The sequence below is a fragment of the Lynx rufus genome, unplaced genomic scaffold, assembly GCF_022079265.1.
Source record: "Lynx rufus isolate CCGP_SWC_20201006 ecotype Redwood Valley unplaced genomic scaffold, mLynRuf1.p SCAF_4, whole genome shotgun sequence".
Taxonomy (NCBI): Eukaryota; Metazoa; Chordata; class Mammalia; order Carnivora; family Felidae; genus Lynx; species Lynx rufus.
Genome location: NW_025814856.1, coordinates 63,310,107 through 63,336,040, shown reverse-complemented (window position 1 = coordinate 63,336,040; position 25,934 = coordinate 63,310,107). Strand labels below are relative to the sequence as shown.

The following is a 25,934-nucleotide window of genomic DNA, read 5'->3' as shown; positions in this document are numbered from 1 at the left end:
GATTTGATGTTTCGTTTGCCTCAGTTTCCCACGTCACCACGGCAAGCACTTGAACCCCCTTCTTGTGTTCTTGGGCGGCCAGGAGTGTCCGAGGAACATCACACAGATCCACGGTGGGGGTGGGGGTGGGGGGCTGTCAGCCTGTGCTCTGCCCTCAGCCCACCCCACGCTCCCTCATCATATCCCCCCTGAACAATTTTGACCCTGAGATCTTCAGGGTTGCTGCAGGTGGAGGGTCTCGTCTTCTGTGGCTTCTTCCCGCTGAGCGGGGGCATAGAGACGTCCCCAGCCATACGGGTGAATATGGGTCAACTGGGAAACATATAGGGGAGTTACAAAAGGCGGAGGCAGCTGAATCCAACGTGGGCAACGTGTGTGAACCTTCTTGAGTAGAGAGGATCATCTCCTGGCCCGAAGTCATTGCAGTGATGAGTCTTGGCGCCAGGCAGGGAGACACAGGAGAAAACGGCAAAAAGTAATTAGAACAACTAGAAAGATCAGCCCAAATAAGCCCTTCGGTAGCTGACGAACATCTTCCAGTCCAGGAGTTTGACCAATCACTGAAGGAAAGAGGGATTGTTTCAGAGCAAGTGGAGTGTCTGCGTCAGGCAGAAATCCAGAAACGTTTCTCTGGTCATCTGGAGCATACACACAGCATTTTGTTTGCGCGAGAGTGTAAGTTCCACGTCGTGCAGCGGTTAGCACATCTCGTGCCATTCTGGTTTGTAGAACGGTTTTATGCATTGGAGTTATTTTTGTATTTAATACCGTAATGTTATCTTGAGAGCCATTTAAAGCCTCCACTGGGTAACAGGCAGTGCATGGCCGTCCTATAGACTCTGCTTTGTTTAGTAAACACTCAGCTAATTAGTAAGAGGTATCTTTACAGAAACAAGAAAAACAGAGGTGAATGGTTAGAGCGCATTTCAAACCCAGTGTCTCCCGGTGCTGTCAGTGAGATTTCGAGATGTCAGGCTTGAAGCCTCCTCAGATGGGAGTGGGAGCACACAGCAGCAATCGGATTGGTCTTTCTGGCTTGTAACTCACAGGTCTGTGGTGGTCCTTTTGAGTGGCCCATTGCAAGAAGGAATTGTTAGTAGAAATGGGGAATGGAGAACGAAGAAGAAAGGTACAACCATCCTAAGAGAGGTTTGAGGTCTTCCACAGGCTCACAGAAATAAGAAGGCACATTAGGGGCGACCGGGAGGCTCAGTCAGTTAAGCGGCCGACTTCGGCTCAGGTCATGATCTTGCGGTCCGTGAGTTCGAGCCCCTCGTCGGGTTCTGTGCTGACAGCTCGGAGCCTGGAGCCTGCTTCGGATTCTGTGTCTCCCTCTCTTTCTGGCCCTCCCCCGTCTGCACTCTGTCTCTCTCTGCCTTTCAAAAATGAATAAATGTCAAAAAAAAATTTTTTTTAAAAGAAGGCATATTAGTTTGCTCATTGATTTCCTGTGAAGGGGGTACAGGTTTTATTTTAGGTACAGGAGCCCATGAAGAGTGCCCCTCTAACTTCACTGCATAATATGACCCAGCAGGGGCCCTTTTATTTTGGAGTTAAATCCCCTGTTGTATTAGACTTTGCATCCTTTGAGAAAACAAGGTCTTTGGGGTTGTATGGGGTGGGTTTCTAGGACCTGTCAGATCAGGTTTAGGGAGAATATGGTTGGCATGTTTAGAGATTTATGAATTCACCCAGCCTGAAGTGAATAATTTATTAAAGCACTGTAGTCTTTATCGGCTGATAGGTCTACAGTGAGAAAAGTCTTTTTACGTACAACTGTTAGGTGAATCCATCCCATTTCCCAGTTGTTTAAACGATATGCCCATGGGGTCCTGTTACCATCCCCACAGGATAACGAGAAGATTGTCCATACCTGTGCTATTGCGACAGTTTTTCTGATGTTTACCTCAAGTCGTCCAGTTTAGGCAAACAAACACTTAAAGACAATCGGAACTAGAATTTGACAGCCATAAGGGTGCGTTACGGAAACATGGTTTTTCTCTCTAAAAACCGTCATTTCCAGAGACGGCCAAATCAAGACCGATTCGTCTGTAGAACAAGTCCAGTTTTAACAAACTTGACCTAATTATTTACGTAAGTTCAGCAAGAACAGTGGTTGATCATATGGATGTCTTAAAGTTTGTTTTACCGGAATCTTTTATACGGAATTCTCCAGATTGCACTCTTAGTAGCTTCTCCAGGCCAGAAGCCAAGCCAAGTACTTCCGTCAGACAGGCCTGCAATTCCTGTGGAATTGGGCAAATTCCTCTCCACGAGGTCCCCAAGACATCCTGCGTTTCCTGCACCTGCCAGGAAGTGACTTTCTTTGCTCATCTGGTGAGGCTGCTGGGAACTCCGTAAGCAAGGTATCGGGCCCACATTTCCCAGGAGCTTTATGGCTCCGTGTTTCATAAAGTCAACCTTAGCTCCTTAAAGCCGGATGGTCATATCTGAGTCTATGCAGGTCAGTCTCAAATAGAACATTCCAGTCAAAGTCTTGGTAAAATAGCCAGTATTTCCAGTGGTGTCCTGTTACGAGGAAAACAGATTTTTATTGAAGTTATGCAAACAATTGTAATTGCCATGAAAGAAAGAACACTCCCTGAGACTGTTTGAATTTTAGAGGGTTTAGGTAGAGAGAAAAGTTAAACTGCTTCCATTTACGGTCCAATACACCCAAATAGCCGTAGTTCCTCTGCAATAAGAGGTTAAAAGTGCAAACGTATGTTCGGTTATCAGAGCTTCAGCAGCTCCATCCCATGTGGAAAAGACCCAGATGTCCAATGAGTTCGGTCCCATTTATCATGCAAAACCTTAAAGTTTCAGGTTACCAAAGACTCCAAAAACCATCTTAACAGTTACCCATGAAAACTTTGAGACAGACAAAATTAACCATCACCTTAAGTCATCTTTTTGCTAAGAAATTGCAACAGAGAGGGGCGCCTGGGTGGCGCAGTCGGTTAAGCGTCCGACTTCAGCCAGGTCACGATCTCGCGGTCCGTGAGTTCGAGCCCCGTGTCGGGCTCTGGGCTGATGGCTCAGAGCCTGGAGCCTGTTTCCGATTCTGTGTCTCCCTCTCTCTCTGCCCCTCCCCCGTTCATGCTCTGTCTCTCTCTGTCCGAAAAATAAATAAACGTTGAAAAAAAAAATTAAAAAAAAAAAAAGAAATTGCAACAGAGATAACACGAGCGTATTTGACTTTAGTAAACCTGGGTAGAATCGAGGTTTCATATTTAATGCCGATAACCCTAAACACAGGTCTATCTTAATTAAACCGGCAAACTTAAATTAGTCACACAAATGTGTTTCACCTGTGTCCACTTAAAAGTCAGTCAGGTTTTCCCCACTGTCAATTTTTACTGGGACGCCAGTGGGGGAATCTGAAGTGGGTGGTCCAAGAGGGTGCTCTTTGCTCCTTGACCTTGAGGGTGGATGGAGCCGGCAGTGGCTGAGGCACTGAGGATGGTTCTGGAACCATCCACACCCCAGGTTGTGCCGCACCCCAGGTCGCACCCCAGGTCGTGCCGGAGCAGGAGCGGGGGGAAAGGCAGAAGAGGCGAGATGCCACCAAGCAGGTAGAGAAAGAGCGTTCCAGGTTCTTGAACCTTGTCGGCCGGGACAGAGGAGCAGACGCCATGTCCCTCTCACTCTCTTTTCCATCAAGAAGGCAGATGTTTATTCGGCTTCCTGCCTCTCCTCCCGGTCACCAGTTGCTACTGGAATTTTTGGTAGCCCTGTGAGAGCCGGGCTTCAGCCTTGCAGGAGGATTTAAATGCACCATTTAGAAAGCCGTGGCCACCCTCCTCTCCTACCTGCTTCACATCATAGACAGACTGCAGCCTGGGTCAGAACGTCCAGGGGCAGGGACCCGCCCTGCATCCGGGTTTTGCAAACTACAGGTTCATGGGCAGGGAATTCAATACAGTAGAAGGGAATCAGCAAGAGGGAAAAAGTGTGTGCACATGGCAGAGATTAAGCACTTAAAAAGAAATGCCACCAAGGGGGCCTGAGTGGCTCAGTCAGTTAAGCGTCTGGCTCTTTTTTTTTTTTTTTAATGTCTGCGTTTTTATTTTTGAGAGAGCATGTGAGCAGGGGAGGGGCACAGAGAGAGGGAGAGAGAGAGAATCCCAAGTAGGCTCCGTGCTGTCAGTGCAGAGCTTGATGTGGGGCTCGAACTCACGACCGTGAGATCATGACCTGAGCTGAAATCAAGAGTGGGATGCTTAACCGACTGAGGCCCCCCTGCCAAGAGCCCCAAGACTATTTCTGGAGGAAGCTGGAACAGCAGTTAGGTTAGGGGGGAAGCCCTGGTTTGGTGACTTGGCCTAAGGGGGTCCGTTTGGAACCCTGGCTCTCTTTCTAACATGTGTTCTGTCTGCTCTCGGCATATGGAGGCCGGTGGAGGATGGACACAGGCCTGGCTGGGAGCTGGCAGCTGGGTGGGCCTGGGAGTGGGGAGCTGACAGCTGGGATCAGGGAGCAGGGAGCTGGGAGCCGGGCAGGGCTGGGAGCAGGGAGCTGGGAGCAGGGAGCTGGGCAGGGCTGGGCACGCCCAGAGCCCTCAGGTGGGAGCGTCCTGGCTTGTAAATTTGGGGGCATCTTCTTGGTCTTCATGTTTACCCAGCAAATCCCTGCCCAGTCTCATGACTGTGGTTCCTCCCATTTTGTGCCCATCTCCCTGATTCGGGAGCCCTTGACCTCATCCTCTCTGCCCCGAGCCCTGGAGGAGAGAGGGAGGGCCCTCAGGGTCGGGTCGTGAGCAGGAGCTCTGGCCTTGGACTTGCCTGACGTAGCCTGTGTTTGTTTACCTCTGAGACGCTGTGCCAGGTGAGGATGAAAAGGAAGAAACACCGAATACATACAGCCGCCCTCACAGGCAGAGCCCACGGGCACAGGACTCCTGACCCACCTGGAGAGCAGGGGGCATTAACCCGTGTGTGAGGTCGGGTCTCCTCATCGAACACTGCAGTCCCCACACCTCGTTTGTTCTTTTCCCCAGAGGTCCGCGCTAATCCTGCGCCTTTTATGAACACCAACGAGTCCAGCCGTCCTCTGGGTGCGCGGACACAGGTGGAAGGAGACCCAGGACTGGAGAAACCACCCTCGCTGGTGTCGCTGGTGTCGTGGGACAAGGTATTGGTGTCTGGGGAGCTCGGGTTTGCTCCCTGAGCAGCGTGCGTGTCTGGTGCAGCCCTGGAAAGCCTCCCGGGTGCGGTAGGAGCCGGCCAGATGTGGTTTCAGCCCTGTGTGCCACGTCCAGGGAGTGGGGTTCACTTGCAGATCTGGAATCCTGTCGTGAGAAGCTGGGATGCGTTCCGGAGACAGAAGTGGGGACGGGCTGCACCCCAGGGGGCTCCCAGGGAGCCGAAACCCTATTTGGGGGCCCTTGGGGAGCTCTTTGAAGGCCTCTACTGGTAAGACTAGACTACCTGGACGTCTGAGCAGGTGCGTCTGTGTCTGGCTATCAGAACGGCCCACAGCAGTCGGGGTGGAGAGGACGGGACAGACGGTGTCAGTGGCGTGAGGAGGTGGGGAGTGTCCTAGGAGAAGCTGGGGCGCAGCGAGCAGCGTGGGGTGCGGCGGGCCCCGAGAACGAGGCTACCTGTGCCCGATGCAGTCCGGCTAAGAGTGAGCTCTGACTGCTGCCAGCCCAGAGCTCTGCCTTTGTCCTGATGGGAAGGAGCCCCTTCTGCAGAAGCTCCCAGAACCTCCCCGCCCCTTGGCAGAGATTATCCTGCAGCTGTTTCTGGTACTCCCCATGTGGGTCCCCAGAACTCCTCTTTGGGGTTCCCAGTAACCCCCATGGGGTCCCCAGTACTCCTCATAGAGGTCTGCATGCAGTATTCTATACAGGGTCCCCAGTACTCCCCACGTGGTCCCTCGTACTTATCATGGGGTTTCCAGTATTCCCCAGGAGGTCCCCTGTCCTGTACACAGTACCTCTAAGGGCATTTGTATCTGAAAATTAACCTCTGTCAGCCCATTCTGTTCCTGTTGGGAGCTCTTCCAGGCTCAGCTGCCACTTTGTGAAAGTTCACAGGGATCGTTTCAGGTTAATCCGGAAGGATGTCTGCAGCGGGGAACTTGTAATGATCTGAGAGCAGGGTTCGGGAGAAGTTCGTTGGGGTGCGTTCCCAGACACAAGTGGACCCTGGTACCGTGGGTTTGTCGTGGACCTGGTGTGGGTGCCCCACCCACACCTGCTCTGGTGACCCACACGCTCAGCCGGCCCTGGGGGGTGTCCCCAAGGCCTTGGACCTCCTGCCCGTTTCCAGGCTCTCCTTGATCTTGAGCCCACCCACCCCTCCTCCCCCAGCCCCCATGGCCCTGCTCCCTGGATCCCCGGGCAACCCAGCCTCGAGCAATGGCCAAGTGGGGCTGCAGACTGGGGTCCTGGACAGTTTGATGATTAGGCGGTTCTGTGGTGTGGTGTTGTGTGAAGTTGAGACTCCAGACTGAGTTTGTAAAATGTTCTGGTGCAGGGGGAGCCGGGGGAGAACGGATAGGTCTTGCCCACTTCAAGTCGTTACAGAGAGTGTTTCCAGTCGGTGGAGCTGGTCACACCACATTAAAAGTTGTGTGCCATACTGTGACTTGTAGGAAATGCACATCTGGGCATCCGGATGACCTGAATAGATCTCTCATGTGTATGTGGTCTTCGTCCCCAAACCCCAGGACTTTGCAGTGATAGAGGGCGGGAGCGTGTCTTTTGTTACGTTAATGGAGACTTTAGACCCCTCCCCAGGGCTGGGGGTGGTGCGGGTTGATTGCTGGGGCAACCAACCCTGTGATTCCAGGGTTGAAAGTCCAGTCCCTCCACGCCACCCCCAACCTCTGGCTCCATAAAAACCCGAGGGGACGGGTCCGGAGAACTTCCGGGTTGGTGAGCACGCGGAGATAGGGGGCAACGGGCCCTGGGGAAGTGGTCAAGCCCCATGCCCCCTCCTACACCTTTTCCACTTTTCACCATATCCTTTACTGGTGAACGGGACTATACGGGTCTCCCTGAGTTCTGTGAGCCGCTCTAACCAATTAAAAGAACCAAGAACCAGGGGCGCCTGGGTGGCGCAGTCGGTTGAGCGTCCGACTTCAGCCAGGTCACGATCTCGCGGTCCGTGAGTTCGAGCCCCGCGTCGGGCTCTGGGCTGATGGCTCGGAGCCTCGAGCCTGTTTCCGACTCTGTGTCTCCCTCTCTCTCTGCCCCTTCCCCGTTCATGCTCTGTCTCTCTCTGTCCCAAAAATAAATAAACGTTGAAAAAAAAAATTTTAAAAAAAAAGAACCAAGAACCGAAGGAGGAGGCCCGTTGGAACCTACGGGTGATAGCCTGGGGCTGTGGCTGGCACCTGAAGTTGCAGGGGTGGGGGGCCTGGCAGACTGAGCCCATCACCCGTGTGTGGGGTCTGACGCCGTCTCTGGTAGAAGGCGTCAGAAGAGAGCTGAATTCTTGCTGGTATCTGAGAATTGCTTGGTGTTGGGGGTGACTTTGGAATTGGGTCTGGGACCCGTCAAAGATCATAGTTCATAGGTTAAATGTTACGTGAAACGTTAATAAGCAAATATAGTTTTCTAGAACAAACACAAATGAGTAATACTGTTTCTTACTCCAAGTGAATGTTAAGGTTGTAAAACCCACTGCTGTAGTTCAGATGGCAGATTGGGGGTGATTTCGGTGAATAGATGTTGAGTTGAGAGTGATGAGACAGGACACACTGGGTGGGTGAGCCGGGTCCTTACTGCGACCTGACTCCTGGGAGACCTGGGGGTCTTTACCGAGTGGGGGAAGGCATATTCCCTCCAGCCTTCATGTCTTCAGGACACAACCCTGAGGGCTGGCTTAGCGCTTTCTGTTTTCAGAGCGTCTTGTTGTCTGCAATAAAATGTGGGTACCCCGATCAGAATTACGTTTTTGCTATTGCAGAATAAGACATTCGGGGCCCTTAGTAATGCTTGCGCATGGTTAGTACTGTGTCCCACAGCCGCAGGCCCTGTGACTCAGGTGTGGCTGGGTCCTGGGGGTCACAGCAGGAGCGTGGCCGCCGGCCCTCCCAGTGTGGTGCTGGTAGGTGCTGGTACCGTCCTGCTGGCCGGCCCCACCAGCCTGGTTATCTGCAGTTCCTTGGCTTTCTCGAGTTTGCCGTTAGCACAACTGTTCCAACAGATTCTGCCCGTCTGCCCACACTGTATTCCTAGTCAGAAAACTCTTCCTGTCCGGGGGAGAGCACAGCCTGTAAGTTACTACTCAGACCGCACGCTTTGGAGAGAGAAGGTTTCTAGACATTTCAAGCTGTTCAGAGGCAAACAATGTTTAAAGCTGCACTTGCTGAATTATTTTGTGGTCCATGGGCATAATTTGATGGGTGCTGTAAATGTAAAATGCGCACAAATGTAGGTCGAACCTTGTGAATGTTCTTTCACACCTTTGCAGCTACTACGCTCACTTTTCTGAGGTGCTCCTTGGGAACTCTTTCACAGCCTGACGCCCTTCCCTGGAGAGGTGCCCTGTGGTGACTTTGCCCCAGAACAAAGCGCTGCATTTTCACCATAAGCTTCCCCCCCAAATTCCAGCCTTTATTCAGTTACTCATTACATACCTTTAGCAAGTTTGACTAAGTTTTTGACGAAGTTTCTAGAATACCACTTCCCAAACTTCATTAAATGGGGCTGCATTTTCCTGCGTCCACTCTTTATTCTTTCTGCAGAAGCATCAGCTGCTTACGGAAGACCCACAGGAAAAGAAAAAGTGGGATTCTCCTGAATTCTGTCTCTGTGGGTGTGCTGGAAAGCTGGCACTCCCCAGGTCAGGAGCCAGGGGACCCTCGGCACTCGCTTCCCTTATGGTCCTAACACTGCCGCCGATGCTTGTGGTGTCTGTGGGGCCTGGCCTTTCCCCACCTGGGCCTGTGGGATGCAGGGTACCCTATGGTCCCACTCATTCTGAGCTCTGTCTCTGTTGCAAACGTGAGCATCCTTACTGTATCCCAGAAGGTAACAAACACAGGTTCTGCCTGGGTACTGACTCGGAAACAGGCACATAACCCACATCTACTCTGTGCCCACCGGTTCTGAGAATGAAAACGACAGGGCCCTGCACTCCAGGAACTCCCGCCTAGGAAAGCACAGAGCACCATGTAAATGCTGGGCTGCTGGGCTACGGAAGTCTTGGCCGCATCCCTGGGGCCCAGGGGCCTGGCGGGGAGGGCTGGGCGCCTTCTCAGGGGCTGCGATGCTGCATAGGGTCAGGTCACGGGAGAAGTTGGAAAAGGCTTTATGGGCAAGAAGCAGTGTGATGTTTCAGAGGCCCTGCGGGTAGCTGACCAACAATTGGAGTGTACGTGTGGTGGGCGAGGGGCAGAGGTGGAGGCAGGAAGGGAAACGGGAGGAAGTCATCACGGGCTGAATTTAGGTTATGGTCCAACTTAGATTTAACAGGAACTGTATAATCCCCAGAATGGATCGTGATTTCCACTGTGTTCACGTAAGGCCTAAGCTCTTCCCCCCTTCCCCCTTTATTATTATTATTATTATTTTTTTACCATCAACACCATTTTAAGGTGTGCAGTTAAGTGGCACTTAGAACATTCACGAGGTTGTGCACTGTCGCTGCTCTCTTGTTCCGGGACATTTTCATCATCCCCCAAAGGAAATGCCCCGTGAACATCTCTCCCCAACCCCTCCCCCGGCAACAACTAATCCTCTCTCAGCCTCCATGGACTAGTTCTGGAAATTTTGCATAAATAGGGAGAGTTGGAAAAGAAACCCTTGGCAGTAAGCTTGTGTTGTTACAAACTAGCTCAGCTGAAGGTAGAATTTGTGGGACCTGCAGGCAGGAGGCTAATGGAGGCCCAGGAGCTGGTGGCCGTCCCTGCCCCTGTCCTGTTCCCTCTGGCTGCTCCCAGCTCATGGCACCTTCCAGACTCAGGGAGGGGGGCTGCCTTAGCCTGAGGGGTCGCATCCCCAGGAAAGGGCAGGGCCCGCCCCCGGTCAGCAGGACTGGCAGGTGGCAGTGGGGGTGCAGAGAGGCCGGGTGCTGGGCATCTGTCAGCCTTGGCCTTGGCCCTCGGGGAGCTGAGGTCTGGTACTCAGAGCAGGTGGAGAGTGTGCGTGGACAGTTCGGTGAGGGCCTCCCGAGAGGGGAGGAGCTGGGTTATTAATTGGCTGAAACCACTTGTGCTAAACGTGATGTCAAGAATAATTGAAGCTTGGGCACTCAGTGTGAGGATGGTGGCTGCCTTTTATACGTACGCTGAGTGGCGCACTGTCGGGGCCGGGGCTCTGAGTGTGGGCCGGTGAGGTGGCAAGCCCTGGAAAGGTCTGACGGCCATCCCCCCGTCCAGCTCCTCCCTGCCGTTTGGCGCAGGAGTCGTGGGTTTTGTCACAGGAGGCCGCGGCCGCCGGCAGAGCGGAGGCCAGCGACGCATCTTGGTGCAGTTGGCCCCAGGTGCCCGGCCGTGCCCACCCAGGCCCCGAGTTTGCCAAGCCCTTGGCATTGCCTTTCCTTCTTTCTCCTGCTTGGTCCTGCTTTGGCTCCCATAGCCCCTCCTGCCCCGTCCTGGCTCCTGGCTCCTACCGGTGTCCCTAATCGAGGCCCGCTCCCCGCCTCCCTGACCACCACCCTAGCGAGGCTGCCACGTCGGAGCCAAGCTCCTGCATGGGCTTCCCGGGGCCACCGACACAAATCACAAACCTGGTGGCCTAATGCAACAGAAGCTTGTTCTGTCTAATCGGTTTTCCAGGGCTGAAATCCACCTGCTGGCAGGGCCACACCCCCGGGGGCTGGGGGCAGGGCTGTGCCTTTTCCTGGTGCTGGCCAGCATTCTCGCTGGTGTGGACGCACACCCCAGAGAGGAGCCTCTGGCTTGATTTTCAGCAGTCTCAGCCCTGTGGCTACAGGAGGGTGGGGATTCCTTCCAGGTGACAAAGATCTGTAAGCAGCTCCAGCTGGGAGTTTGAATCTCTGAGCCTCTCCTTTCCTCCCCCTCGCATCATCCAGTGCAGTTAGAAGCTGTCAGCCAGTCTCATTATAGACGGTCTGCGACTTACGATGGCTCATCTTGGGATTTTCCACTTTACCGTGGTATGGAAACAATACGTGTTCCATAGAAACTGTACTTGGAATTTTCCCATGCTGGTGACACTCGCTAAGACCTGAGCGTCTCCCAGGCAGCCACGTGGTCACAAGAGTCAGCAACTGAGGCCCTGACCACCCTTCTGCTCCCACACAGCCGCTCGGCTTCTCACCTTCAGGTCCGCATTCAACCAGTTACATGAGACATTCCACAGCTTATTATAAAACAGGCTTTGTGAGAAGAGCGTTTTACCCGCCTGTAGGCTTGTGTAGGTGTTCCGAGCACGTTTAAGGTGGGCCAGGCTCAGCCGTCATGTCTGGGACGGTGGGTGTGTTGAATACATTTTCCACTTAACGGTCTTTTTAACTTATGATGGCTTCATCTGGATGCAACCCCTTCGTACGTCAAGGGAGATCTGTGCTGGTCAATTTGACAAAAATGTCCTATGGTGCCCACCTCTTGTAGGGATTCCACGGGGCAGACAGTGGCACCACCCTGCCCACTCGTGTCTCTAGAGTCCATCCAATGTCTGGATCTAGAGTCAAGTCAGAAGATGTCCCTTGGGATTCTTGCCTCCCATGGCCTTTTTCAATATGGTAGCCAGGCTAACACTTCCATACCATTGGTCAGATTATGCCACACTGGTGCCCAAACCTGCATCTCATTCAGAATGACATGCAAATTCCCATCCAACCTCCCTGCCTCCCACGTCACCCCCTGCTCTCCTGGCGCCCGCCACGCAGCCATGGCCAGCTGGCCCCCCAGGTCCCCAAGAACGTGGGCTCCGCAGGAACAGGGGACTAGCCTGCTTTGTTCTCTGCCGGTTCTCTACAGCCCAGCACGGCAGGGGCCAACCGCTAGTCTGTGAATGGAATAGTGTTACTTTCCCTAATTTACTGAGTTTTTGTAAGCAGCTCTCAAATGATTGTTATCTTCCCCCTCGCAGAACATTCTGGAAACAACTGGTGAAGCGCCATTAAGTGTGGTCAGCGGGAGAACAGGGGCTGCTTCAGATCCAGGCGACAGTGCCAACAGGTATGTCAGGGAGCCCTGGCTGAGCTCTGTTCTTCTGTACACGCACGGGGCCTTCCGAGGACCCACCCAGGCTGGGGTGACGTAGGGGGTGCCGCCCAGGGTGCGGGAGACCGCGGACAGCACGCAGAACACGAACCGTGATGGAGGAAAGAGGGCCTCTTCTTGCCAGTTGAGAGAAATAGATCAGGCGCCATGACCAACCTCCCCCAGCACGGTGGGAGCCATCCACGGGGGCACCGTGAAGACTGGGAATACCTCAGGCCTTGCCAGGGTCAAGGGCACTAGACCCTGTAGTGGGTGCGAAACACGCACACTTCAAAGCAGTAGCATTAGATGGGCCTTGAGCACGTGATGTGAAGCGGAATGAGCCAGTAACAGAGGGATAGATGTCGTGGGCGTCCACTTGCACGAGGTCCCTAGGGCAGTCAGGTTCATAGAGACGGAAGATAGGGGAGGTGGGGGAGACCCAGGCCAGGGTTGGACCCGGCAGCCGTCAGGATGGCAGTGAGGCCCACGGGACCTGAAACTCCCTAGGCATTCCCGCAATGAGTATTTCTCCCTTCCCATGAGGGCACGGGTGCGGTCCTCAGAGCTTTCACACATGGACAGTAAACGTGAGTTACGTGGGTTGGGCTGAAGTCCAGACAGGAGGCAGTGGAATATCACGTGGGCCAGGACCTTGGCCAGAAGGCCAGGTGAGCCGGGAGCCGCTGTTTCCTGCCCAGGGTTGAGAGCACAAGAGCCAGAAGCAACCTTCGCCTGCCCGAAGAGAAGGTGCCCAGCCCTGTACCTGATGGGGGATGGCTCTGAGTGCCCTGGGCCTGAGCAGGGGATGGCGTCTGAATTCCCTGTACCTGAGCGGGGAATAGCATCTCAGTTCTCTATACTTGAGGGGGGGTGGCTCTGAGTGCCCTGTGCCTTTGGGGGGAATGGCGTCTGTGTCCTCTGTACCTGAGGGGGGCACAGTTCTGAGTGCCTCGTACCTGAGAGAGGACAGAGTCTGAGTTCTTTGTACCTGAGTGGGGGATGGCTTCTGTGTTCCCTGTACCTGAGGGGGGACTGCATCTGAATGCCCTGGGCGTGAAGGGGGGTAGAGTGCTGAGTGCCCTGGGCCTGAGGCAGGGGACGGCTCTCGGTGTCCTGTACCTGAGGTGAGGCAGCTCTGAGTGCCCTGGGCCTGAGGGAAGATAGCCCTGAGTGCCCTGTACCTGAGAGGCCTGGGCACAGTTCCCCTGTGTGGCTCACCGGACCAGGTATATGGGGTTGTGACAGGGAACGTGATGGGGCCCCTCTAAGAGGGCCTCATCCTTGCTGGCTGTGGGTCACGGCCCTCGCATCCCTTTCCCGGAACCTGTGAATGGGCCAAACGCAGTGGGCAGTCGTCCTACACGGTGCCTCACAGTGAATGCCGCGGAGGCCTTGTTCTGCCTCAGGGCAGCCCATTTCCCCTGGACAGCAGAGCCCCTGTAGACAGTGACCTGCCTTCCAGGTCAGCCATCTGAAGCGGGGTCCCATCTGGGCACAGATTTTAGTCTGTGGCCTTAAATGTGCTCCTCGTCAGTGAAACTCATCCCCGGAACACTGGTTCGGCCTCTACTTGCAGGGCACCCCGGTGTCACCCGGACCACCAAGCAGCAGGTGTGGGTCACAGAGGGGCCCCCCGGGAGAGCCGGGGAGAAAGTCGTGTTCAGATGGGCCCCATGAGCGAGGAAGCATGGCCGTCCTCACTGTCCCTTTTCCCTTTGTGTCCAGAAACAACCGGGAACCTTCCGTTACAATCTCCAGCTCCTCGAGCAGCCGTGGCCTGCGCCCCTGTCGCCAACAGATGTGTGTGGCTGGGAAAGTGAGCAGTGCCTTCTGTGGTCTTCCCCAGGTGGGTGTGTGCCCGACACGGCCGACTGTCTCCAGAAACTTGCTGGTGGGGTCAGGAGGCCCTGGGGCCTTTGGGCGAGCCGTGTGTCCAACTTCTGGGCCTTCAGACCCCGCTCAGGCGGTTGGAAAGCACAACCCGACTGGATCCTCAATAAGGAAAATGTACAGCGCGTTTTTGCTGTCGGCCAGAGCGCCATCGCTCAGCTGTCCGCTTTGATCATCTCTGACCCTGCAAATTGGTAGTAGCTCAGCCGGGGAGCAGCGTGGACTCGGGGTGATACGGGCTCCCCAGGCTCCTTGTGGAACGTGCTGGTGGGTGTCCCAGGCGCTCTCCTGGCCCGGGTGCTGGCAAGCGTGAATCCTGTCCCCCTCCACGTGTGCGGCGCACGGGGCTGGCCTGCGCCAGCCAAGCCGAGTCAGGGAGCCCTTGGCCTCACCGGGACGCTCTATTCGCCGGCTGTCTGACGCGGCAGAAACCCGGAAACCGGTCCTGACTCCAGACTAGGCCACGTCATCACCCCTCACTCCTTAACCTCTTAAATCCCAGTGCACCCGCCCCGTGGTGGGCTCCTGCAGCGTGATGGTGGGGACCCCCTCCTGCACCATGGGACGGCAGCGCTCTGCAGAGGACATGGCCCCGGACCTGCTTCCAGGGACTGACGTCACGTCGGCCGCTGTCACGATGGGGGCCCCGGTCGGGGCGCGTGCATCCGCTCAAACCAGCGCCCCGATTTCACATTCTCCCACCTTGCCCAGAAGGTAGGGGAAGGGTGGCGCGGAGGCCACCGATTCGGGAGCCACACCCAGCGAGCCGGCGACTCACTGTCTTCCTGTCCACCTAGCGGTGATTGTAGTTGTGGCCAGCGCCTTGAGCCTCAGCGCCCTGGACCACGCAGGTGGCCACCGTTGTTCCCACTGCCCCGCCCCCCCCCCCAGCACTTCTCACCAGGTCGGTGATGTGGTGCTGCTGGCCCCGGGACCCCACTTTAGGAACCAGTGAAAGTCAGCCCTGCCCTCGGGTCCCGTAGCGCTTGCTTCTGGGCGGGCTGCTCCCCTCCTGTCTCTGTCCCTCCTGGTCGACCATCATGCTCTCTGAAGCCGTCCTTCCTGTCCCCCCACAGCTCCCTTGGCCACGATGGCTCGGTGTTCTGGCCTCGTCCCAAGCAGCTCTGTCCCCTCGCTCAGTGTCTCCCTGGGGCCATCTCCGTGCAAGGTCCTGCCGACGCAGTCGATCCCGCCGTTCGTTGCTTCCCAGAAGCTGACACTTGGGCCCCTCCGAGTCTGGGGTTTCGGGTCCAGGTGGCTTCCGATGCGAGTCTGTGTCTGCTCCTGGATTTCGGGGACGGCTGTGGGGTTCAAGTGAGGATCCGCGACGTGTCCGAGGGAACGGCGGTCACCACCTTCCACCAGTTTGGGAAAGGTGGGTGGTCCGGCGTCCGTTTAGAGCACGGGCAGTGGGTGCAGACTCGGTGACACCCCACGGGTATCCCCGGCCACACTGGGCCAGAGGAGACCCCGCTCCTCCCGGGGCTCCCGCACCCTCCGTGTCCTGGTAACACAGGCTCGGGGGCTGCACCGAGCCCGCCCCCGAGCACTTTCCCTCACTGCGTCCTGCCGGCCCCACTGCTACCCTTCCCCACGTAGGGGAGGCGGGACAGGGGTCTGTCCGGCTCGCACACCTGGGGAGCCACGTGACCCTCCCCAGGGAAAGCTCTGAGCCACCGTGTGAACTGCTGACACTGTCCTTCAGGTGGGTGCACACACGCATGATGCTGAACGCTTCATCATTCGTACTAAAGTGTCGAACACCTTGCATGTAGGCAAAGTGACAAAAAACCTCTTTCTCTGGACACCGTGGCACTGGGACCGTGCTGCCCGGAGAAGGACCGAGTCCCCAGCGCTGGTGTGGGGGGCAGGGTGGGTGGGAATTCTGACCTTTTCCCGCTCGCCAGCAGCGTGCAACTTCCCGCTTTCTGTTTATCTTTTAAAATTATCTTTTGAACTTGGGACATCCTCATAGTTCAAGCCCCCACCTTACAGAGGTATGTGTGGTGATGGGTGTCCCCCCTCAGGGACCCCTGCTCTCTATTCCTTAGGCCTCTGGTGCCCGTACATGACCCTCTCTCCTCCTGAACACAGATGAGCGCGGCACTCGGAGCCCTGCTCTCCGCTGGCACACACGCCTGGCCACCTCTTAGAGCTCCTCCCACGTCCCCACAGGACGGGCTTCCCTGCCCTGCCACGTGCAGGGTGCACATTAATGTGCCTGAGTCTATTTAACCATGCTTTTTATCTGTACACATCGAGAGTTCTTCTAATCTTTCAATATCACAGACAACACCGCGGTGACTAATCACGTGTGTGCCATTTTGCCACTTCAAAGAAAAGAGGAATTATTGCCTCAAATGCTAAGTGCGTTTGTAATTTTTTTTTTTTTACTTATTTTTTGAGAGAGAGTAAGCAGGGGGAGGGGCAGAGAGAGGGGGGACAGGGGATCCAAAGCAGGCTGAGCTGACAGGCTGAGAGCAGCGAGCCCGATGTGAGGCTCGAACTCACAAACGGTGAGACCGTGACCTGAGCCAGAGTCAGATGCTCAACTGACTGAGCCGCCCAAGCGCCCCAGGTACATTTGTAACTTGACGGTTGTTACTAAACTGCCTGCAACAAGGGTTGGCTGGTTTCTAGTCCCCAGAGCAGCTCTCACTAGTTATTAGGTCTGACCGTGAGAAAGGGCCAGCGTCTGCCGTATTGTACCCAGAATAGCACTTTTGCGGCTCAACTCCCCATGGTGTTCGTATGAGCACTTTCGGTAATTACGAAGATTAGCCCTTTGTAGGTAGGTGATATAAGCTGCAATAGTTCTTTTTCTCAGTGTGTCGTTTGTGTTCAGGCTTTGCTTAGAGTTGTTTTTTGCTTTTCATGCAGAAATTTTAATTTCTATCAAGTATACTCTATCTTTTCTTTTATGGTCTCTGAGTTTTAGCTCATAGAGAGGACACCCATCAGGTGTTATCTTCAGGTTGGTTGTCGTCAGGTGTGGAGAAGTTGCTGGTATTCGCTATTAACGTTGTTCTATCGCTCTGAGTGGCCACAAATCCTTAACCGTGAAGCGTATTCTTCAGTGTTTGTCAGTCACGTAAACATTATTTACAAGTAGTGATATGCCAACCCCGTACCCCCGGCCTGACACCTGTCCTTCCCTGTCCTACTTAATCACCTTGGCTGGGACTTCCTGAACAGGGGGCCTGAAGGGAGAGGATGGCGGCATCTTTGTTGCGAGATGCTTTTAGTGTCGTTTGTTAAACTGGGTGCCAGACTTGGGACTGATGTAACTTATCAAATGTTAAGGAAATTTTCATCTTTGCTCTTTTATCAAGGACTTTAAAATTTTTTTAATTTCAAATTCCAGCTAGGAATTGAATACCCGTGTTATGTTAGTTTCAGGTGTACAATATAGTGATTCAGCACATCCATGCATTGCCCAAGTGCCCTCCTTCATCCCCAAAACCTCTTTCCCCCGCCCTCCTCCCTTCTGGTGACCATCAGTGTGTTCTCTGTGGTTAAGAGTCTGTTTCTTGATTTGCCTCTCTCTTTTTTCCTTTGTTCATTCGTTTTGTTTCCTGAATTCTACATATAAGTGAAACCATATTTGTCTTTCTCTGACTGGCTTATTTGGCTTAGCATAATACTGTCTAGTTCCAGCCACATCATTGCAAATGGCAAGATTTCATTTTGTTTTATGGCTGAATAATATCTGATTGTATATATGTACCACATCTGTTCATTCACCTGCTGATGGATGCTTGGGCTGTTTCTGTAGTTTGGCTGTTGTGAAAATGCTGCAGTAAGCATAGGCGTGTGTGTATCCCTTTGGATTAGTATTCTTGTATTCTTTGGGCAAACACCTAGTAGTGCAAATGCTCCATCATAGTGTAGTTCTATTTATAATTTTTTGAGGAAGCTCCATACCGTTTTCCACAGTGGCTGCACCAGTTTGCGTTCCCACCAACAGTGGAAGAGGGTTCCTATCAAGGACTTTTTTTTAATGTCAAGAGCCATGGGGCACCTGGCTGGCTCATTTGGTGGAGGATGTGACTCTTGATCATGGGGTCGTGAGTTCAAGCCTCATTTTGGGCTTAGAGCCTACTAAAAAAAAAATGAAATAAAATCAAGAGTCATCCAACTTGTGAAACCCTTTTCAATATCTGTGGAGCTGATCTTATGATTTCTTTCCTGCCTCTTTAGAGCTGTAAATATTAACCAACATCTTTCTATTTTTTATTTTTTTTAACGTTTATTTATTTTTGACAGAGAGAGAGAGAGCATGAGCAGGGGAGGGGCAGAGAGAGAGAGGGAGACACAGAACCCAAAGCAGGTTCGTGGCTCCGAGCTGTCAGCACAGAGCCTGACACACAAGCTGTGAGATCATGACCTAGCCGAAGTCGGACGCTCAACCGACTGGGCCCCCCAGGTGCCCCTAACCAGCATCTTAATACCGAATCGCCCTGGAATTCCTAGGAGGGAAAACCCACTGGATTTGGGGGTACTGTTCTTCATGCTGCTGAATTCAGTTTCCCAACATTTTAGTTATGTTTCTTCCTCTGGTAATGACATGGGACTCGTCTGTAGTCACTAAGTTTTGTGTGGTTGTTTTGAATTTGGGGTATCGATGTTGTGTGGAGGTTTTCTTTATTTTGTTGGTCTTAAAATGGTTTAAATAGCTTTGGAAATCATTATTCTGTTTTGGAGAATTTGCTGATAACTCTCTGAGACTGATACATACACACGCATATAGATGTTAATTGCCTCCATTTCTTCTATGCCACCTTCTATTTTATCCGTGGGAATTCATCTGTTGAGATGTTTTCTTCTTCTTCTATTTTTTTTTAAATTTTATTTTTACGGGGGTGCCTGGGTGGCTCAGTCAGTTGAGCGTCCGACTTCAGCTCAGGTCATGATCTCATAGTTCGTGAGTTCGAGCCCCGCGTTGGGCCCTGCGCTGACAGCTCAGAGCCTGGAGCCTGTTCCAGATTCTGTGTCTCCTTCTCTCTCTGCACCTCCTCCACTTGTGCTCTGTCTCACTCTGTCTTTCAAAAATAAATGTAAAAATAAAAAAATTTTTTTAAAAATTAAAATTTATTTTTACGTAATCTCTACACCCAACATGGTGCCCAGACTCATGACCCTGAGATCAAGGGTCGCATGCTCCACTGACTGAGACGACCAGGTGCACCCCCCGATCTCCCACAACCTTTTTTTTTTTTTTAAGATTTTATTTTTGGGCTCCTGGGTGGCTCAGTCAGTTGAGCATCCAACTCTTGATTTCAGCTCAGGTTATGATCTCACCATTCATGGGATCCAGCCCCATGTTGGGCTCTGCGCTGACAGCATGGAGCCTGCTTGGGACTCTCTCTCTGTCTCTCTGTCTCTGCCCCTCCCTCCCCCTCAGGATAAATAAATCAACTTAAAAAAATAAATGAAAGAGTTTATTTTTACTGTTGAAGTTTTCTATTTCTGTTGCAGTTAGTTTTTTTAAGTTACATTTTCTTGGGAAAGCATCCACTGAACCCCGGTTGTCGCGTGTATTTGCACGAAGTGAGCCAAGCGGGCGGTAGCGGCTCCTTACATTTCATCAGTGTTCATGGGTGTCTCCTTCTGCCGCGTCTTGTTTCTGGGTTATGCTTTCTCCTCGTCCTTGACTGGGTCAGGCACAGTTTCATTGGTTTATTTAAAGGACCAGTCTTTGGGGGCGCCTGGGTGGCACAGTCGGTTAAGCGTCGGACTTCAGCCAGGTCACGATCTCGTGGTCCGTGAGTTCGAGCCCCGCGTCAGGCTCTGGGCTGATGGCTCAGAGCCTGGAACCTGTTTCCGATTCTGTGTCTCCCTCTCTCTCTGCCCCTCCCCCGTTCATGCTCTGTCTCTCTCTGTCCCAAAAATAAATAAAAACGTTGAGGGAAAAAAAAAAAAAAAAAGGACCAGTCTTTGAATTTCATTAATTACATTCCTCCCCTAAGTTTATTAATTTCTGCTTTTTTTTATAAATTTTTTTTTATTGTTTAATTTTGACAAAGAGAGCACATGTTGGGGAGGGACAGAGAGAAAACGAGACAGAGGATCTGAAGCAGGCTCTGTGCTGACAGCAGGGAGCCCAAAGTGGGGCTCGAACCCACAAATGGGGAGATCATGATCTGATTTGAAGTCGGACGCTCCGCTGACTGAGTCACACAAGTGCCCCCAGAAAGATTAAACAAATATATATTTATTTATTTAGAGAGACAGTGGGAGTCGGGGAGGGGCAGAGAGAGACAGAGGGAGAATCCCAAGCAGGCTCCGAGCCATCAGCACAGAGCCCGATGCAGGGCTCGAACTCATGAACGGTGCGATCATGACCTAAGCTGACAGCAAGAGTCGGATGCTCAACTGACCGAGCCACCCAGGGGCTCCCCGTCTTAACTTTTGTAGAGTGTTTTATGTGCTCAGTGGTCTCCCGCCTGCCAGCCAGCTCAGCGCCACCCCCCCCACCCCACTTCATAAAAGGGCAGTTGTGTGCCGCGTGTGCTTGTCTGTGCTTGTGATATTCACAACCACTGTATTGTTTTGCCTAGTGGGTGACCAGGGTCTGTCTCCATCCTTGTGAATGTGTACCACAGCAGAACTCCCGGGGCCCAGGGCAAAATGCAAATGCAGAGCCCTTTGTTAATGAAAATTATTAAGACTTTCACCACAGCGGAGCACTAAAACCCACGCAGGGCCCTGTGGAGTGTCCCATGCCCACGACGTGGCCTGCCTGCAGGGTGTCCCGTGCCCACAACGTGGCCCTCCTGAAAGAGAAAGTCGCCTCTGCTGTGTCAGTTCCCAGCGTCATCACCGTCACTGCCCTTCCACGCAGGTTTGATGTTGCACATATTTTTAATGGTTCATCTAGTGGTCATTCTTCCTCCTTTTTCAGAAGGAGTCTATATGCTCAAGGCAGTTATTCACAGTGAGTTCCGTGGAACTGAAAAGGAGCTCGGCCCCTATTATGTGGACATCGGCCCTGCGACCGTGTCCGTGTCCATGAACTCCAGCAGCATCCACAAGGACGGGCTTCTTGTCCTCACGGACTCCCGCACGGATCAGAAAGGTAAGAGCTGCACCCGGGGTCTGAACCTCCCACCCTCCATTCTGGACGCGGTGAGCCTCTGTGCTGGCGTTGTACGGTGTGGGGCATAGCCATTCCTCATCCAGACGCGCTCCTGCTTCACCGCGCCTCGCTCAGCAAGCACTGATTGCACAGTACTGTGCTCTGAGGGGCGCATCCAGAGTCCTTGTCTCAGGATTCACAGTCTAGTAAACGCATGGAGGTCTGCGTCTGAAAAACAGGAGCCAGGACACGGAGCTGCGTCCCCAAGGGCACGGCCAGGGCCTGGGAGGTTTCGGGAGGGATCGTGTGCACCTGCAGGGTAAGCAGTCCACGATGGGCCTTGAGGAGTGGGTCTGCCGCGAGGTAACAGGTGCGGGGAGAGCATTTGGAGCTGACAGCGTGGCAGTGAGTCCGCGCACAGAGAGGAGGCCCGACGGGTGCTGCAGCTGGCTGAATGCTCACAGGGTGCCAGGCGCTCTCCTCCTGTTTCACTCACATCGGTCCCATGGCCGCCAGCGGGGGCTCTCTTGGCGCTCAGTGTTGTAAGGGACCCGGCTTGGAGGCCGGTGGAGTGGGAGTGGAGGATCCCAGCCAAATATCAGCAACACGTGGGAAGAAGAGTCGTGGGCAAGTGTGGGCACCCATCGGAGATACTCAGCCTAAGGGGATGGAATTATGGGTTATGTTTCCCGGAAGCAGGGAAAAGGAGAGGCCAGTGAGGACGTGTCCGGATAATACTCATGGGGTCTTACACACCGACCGCACACTCTCTATACACTTAGCCCTGTGAGTGCCTCTCTGTCCAGGATGTCACAAAACACAGGGAGGAGGCATTTTAGTCTGTGCCCTTGGGGTCTGCACTGGGAGTTGGGATCGGGAGACCTGGCACAGATGGACCACCCGAGTAGTCTCGTGCAGATTTGTACGTCGTGGTTCCTCTTCCCGGCTGGTGACTGTGTCCTGGTCAGAACTGAGTTGGAGGTGTGGTCAGTGAGATGCTGTCACTCTTAGACATGAGATATTTATTTTCAGAAATTCTAAAACAGGCTCAGTCAGTTGAACGTCCGACTTCGGCTCATGTCATGACCTCACGGTTCACGAGTTTGAGCCCCGTGTCGGGCTCGCTGCTGTCCGTGCAGAGCCTGGAGCCCGTTTCAGATTCTGTGTCTCCTCTCTCTCTGCCCCCACCCTGCTCACGCTCTGCCTCTCAAAAATAAATAAACGTTAAAAAAATATTCTAGAGCATTGATGAAGAACAAAATACCCACTGCGCGTTACCGTTGTTATAAAAGAGGATTTTGTCTCCGTGAAGAGAAGAGCTGCACAGAACACCAGTCCCTGAGAACAAAGACCCGTCTCCTCTCCTCCTGTCCCAGCAGACCAGTGTGCCCAGACGTGACGGTCCTGCTCTGGACCCTGACACCATGTGGGGTGCCTGCTCTCCCGGTACACGCACACACGCGTGTGTGCATATATGTGTACGTGTGTGCGCACGTATCATGTGTGTGCAGCCCTTTGCATTGCGTGTCCGAGGGGTGAAAAGCTTGCCCCCGCCTGACCCTGTTAGGAGCCCTTGTGAAGTAAGACACTCCTTGGTGCGCACCGGGGAGGCCCTTTAAAGACGAGGCCATCCAGCAAAGGAATTAACAGTTATTGCCACGCCAGGCAGTTCCTGGGGGAGAAGAGAAAACACAGGATTCCCGCAAAAAACATTCTGTGACAGGGTTCACGTTCCGCAGGCTTGTCTGATTCCAAACCTCGGGCTTCAGAATTTTGAAATCCACTGGGAGTCAGAGAGAGAGAGTAAAAAGTGGAAACTGGGGACCATCTGTTGCTTGAGACAGAGGAGTGGATTTTTAAGATCGTCGCCACATTTTCTGTTTTGTGTTTTCCCGCGTAGGCACTGTCGTCACACATCGTTTTCCAACTGGGCCCTCGTGGAACGTGTCCTTCACTTCTCGGACACGAGCGGGCGGCGGCCAGGCGTGGAAACCCGTGACTGTTCGGTTCCAGATGCAGCGTATGTTCCCTTTCTGATTCTAGACTTGTTAGAGTCAGTCGGGATCACTGAGGGCCCCGGGCAATGCCAGTGTCCGCGATTAGCTCTGCTGAGATTTTCTTTTGCCCTTGAACTAGCTCTGTGTTTCCCTGTAGTTTGTTGTAGGGCTTTCTAGAAACCACCCACCTCGAGGCTTCAGCCTGAAGGTACGGGGTGGGTTATGGTGCAGAATCCTCTGGGAGCCCCTGACCCCGTACCAGACGCTTTCCAGGAGATTTCACAGGGAATCACCCTGTCACTTTAGGACTTTGCTGGCCTTTGCACTGGGGCCGCCTGTGTGTCAGCGGGCTCAGGATCCTGCCTTCCCGCCCGACCGTGTGGGAGGTGAGGAGGCTGAGGTCCCTGGATGGCCCGAAGCATCTGTACCTCCCTCACGTACACAGCCGTCTCTGTCTACACTAACGGAACCGTGTTTGCCACCAACACCGACATCACCTTTCTGGCTGTGACCAAGGAGACGGTCCCCCTGGAGTTCCTGTGGTATTTCGGAGAAGGCCCACCCGTGAGGACAACTTCCAGGAGCGTTAGGAAAAGACTCCGCATCCCCCAGTGGTCAGTCAATGGGCATCACGAGGGGTGGCTGCTGGCAGTGTGGCCGTAGCTCAGTGTACAGATCTCCCCACCACAACCTTGAGCTACATTCACACTTAGTGCCACTGGTGCGTCCGCGAATGGGACTTCAAATGTACATTTGTTTATTTTTTCATTTTTAAACTTTGATTTCTTTAAGTGTATTTATTTTGAGAGAGAGTGTGAGCGGGAGAGGGGCAGAGACTGAAAGAGAGAGAGAGAGAGAGAGAGAGAATGAGAATTCTAAGCAGGCTCTGAGCTGTCAGCACAGAGCCCGATTCAGGGCTGAATCCCATGAGCTGCAAGACCATGACCTGAGCCGAAGTCAGAGGCTTGGATGCTGAACTGACTGGGCCCCCAGGCGCCCCTCAAATGTGAATTTAAAGAAGAGGCTCCTTCCTTCCCGCTTGCACCAGGGACATGTGTGGGGCTTTGGAACCAAACTTTCCTGGGTTCAGATCCCATCTCCCCCACCTGGGTAAATTCCCCCTCTAAGGAGGGGTCCCAGTGCTTGACCCTCCCCCCCCCAACTCTGGAGGTGACTGACCTAATGACCGAGGGGTGGCCCCCCAGTAAGTGGGAAAGCCCTGTGGAGGACTGTGCCCACCCCCACCTTTCTCGGGCAGTGAGGCGGGGTTCTCTGCCCCTGACCTGTTCCTGTCTCCCCCTGCCCTACCTGCCCCCTCTTCGGTCCCCGCCCCCCCCCAGGTATAGCGTGACGGTGCAGGCTTCCAGCAGGCTGGGCAGGGTGGCTTCGGAGCCCCACCGCATCAGGGCGCAGAGGAGAATCGTCGCCAATCGGCTCGCGTCCCCGTCCTCGGCTCTGCTCAACACCAGCGTGACCTTTGAGTGCAGACTCAACTTCGGCAGCGACGTCGCTTTCCTGTGGGACTTCGGGGACGGCGCCGTGGGCCCAGGGGGCAGCTCTGCCAGCCACAGCTACAGCAGGTGAGGGGCTCAGGCGCAGGCAGGGCCCTGCACACGGAGGCCGGCATGTAAGGGTCTCCTAACCGACCCCGCAGCGCATGCCGTTGGCAGATACTGAAGAGTGACATGTAAACCCAGCTGCTCCCCGGGAGCTCCCGGTCTGGGGACAGCAGGAGGAAGATGGACGTTCTCAGCCCCAGGAGGCACAGAGAGGGCAGTGGGACAAGGGGTGGGGGCCCGACGCAGGTAGAAAGGGCTCGGAAGACTGCGAAGGGCCTCTCTGTCATCCTGAGGCGCTTGGGCTGTGTCCTTTCATTCAGTATTTATTGAGCACCCACTGTTTACCTGGCGTGAGGCATTCTGGAGATCCACACACAGCTAGGCCTGCCTGGGAAGGTGTACGTGCCCACAGGAAGCCTCGTTCAAGGTTAGGAGTGGACGAGGTGCGGGCCACCCGGGTCCGGGTCTGAGCCTCCTGGCTCGGAGTCCTACACTCACTCCGATGGAGGGTGTCCCGGAGGAGGAGGGACAGACCGACGGGCTCAGTCTCTTCAATCCTGTGTGTTGTGGCCCTTCCAGGGAAGGAGAGTTTACCGTCCAGGTCCTCGCCTTCAACGATGTCAGCACCGCCTCCCTGAGAAAGCAACTTTTCGTCGTGCGTGAGCCCTGCCAGCCGCCTCCGGTGAAGAACATGGGGCCAGGGAAGGTGCAGGTAGGGCTGGGCCGGAACAATGGCACTTGGGGCAGTAAAGGGAGGCTCTGTGCAGCCGGCCCTCCATGCCGGACGTGAGGCGGCGCTTCTGAGGGCCTCTGAGCACCCAGAGCCAGGCCCAGGGGTCCTCCTTCCGGGCTGACTGGGCCTTCATTCTCCCCTCTTCCTCTGGTGCTCAGAGCCGCTGGCTCTGAGAAGCTTTCCAGAAATTGCTGGTGCAAAGCACGGAAGTGTTGTCAGGAGAAGGGGATGTTTGGGTACACACGGTGTCAGCCAGCCCTTTCCTGAGCGCCTACTACGGGTTAGGAAAAGTAGGGCCACTTTTTATTCCTTTTGTTCCTTTGAGGCCTCTCGTGTGGAGCGGATTTCCCCTTTCAGGGCAGAAGTGTCCAGTGACACATGGAGTGAAAGCCTGGGACTCGGCTGCATTTGCCCGAATGTGTCCCGTGGTTTTCCGGCATCAGAGGCCGTTGATGGGCTGCTGACCGGGGTCTTGGGTTGGGGACCTCCTACTCCAGATGAGGCAGTGGGGATCGGGGGGTACACAGTCCCTCGGGCAAGGCCCGGGT

At 54.1% G+C, this 25,934-nt stretch overlaps 1 protein-coding gene across 1 annotated transcript in view; it reads left to right on the top strand.

Moving 5' to 3' along the window:
- The window catches only part of PKD1L1 (polycystin 1 like 1, transient receptor potential channel interacting), a 119,335-nt gene that overhangs the window by 13,584 nt on the left and 79,817 nt on the right, over nucleotides 1–25,934 (top strand). The window contains exons 3-13 of the mRNA XM_047096626.1: nucleotides 5,000–5,133; nucleotides 12,014–12,102; nucleotides 13,855–13,975; nucleotides 14,522–14,733; nucleotides 15,096–15,394; nucleotides 20,924–21,097; nucleotides 22,998–23,117; nucleotides 23,540–23,708; nucleotides 24,435–24,674; nucleotides 25,009–25,080; nucleotides 25,233–25,365. Coding sequence (XP_046952582.1) covers nucleotides 5,000–5,133; nucleotides 12,014–12,102; nucleotides 13,855–13,975; nucleotides 14,522–14,733; nucleotides 15,096–15,394; nucleotides 20,924–21,097; nucleotides 22,998–23,117; nucleotides 23,540–23,708; nucleotides 24,435–24,674; nucleotides 25,009–25,080; nucleotides 25,233–25,365 — 1,763 coding nt within the window. The remainder of the gene's footprint in view (nucleotides 1–4,999; nucleotides 5,134–12,013; nucleotides 12,103–13,854; nucleotides 13,976–14,521; nucleotides 14,734–15,095; nucleotides 15,395–20,923; nucleotides 21,098–22,997; nucleotides 23,118–23,539; nucleotides 23,709–24,434; nucleotides 24,675–25,008; nucleotides 25,081–25,232; nucleotides 25,366–25,934) is intronic.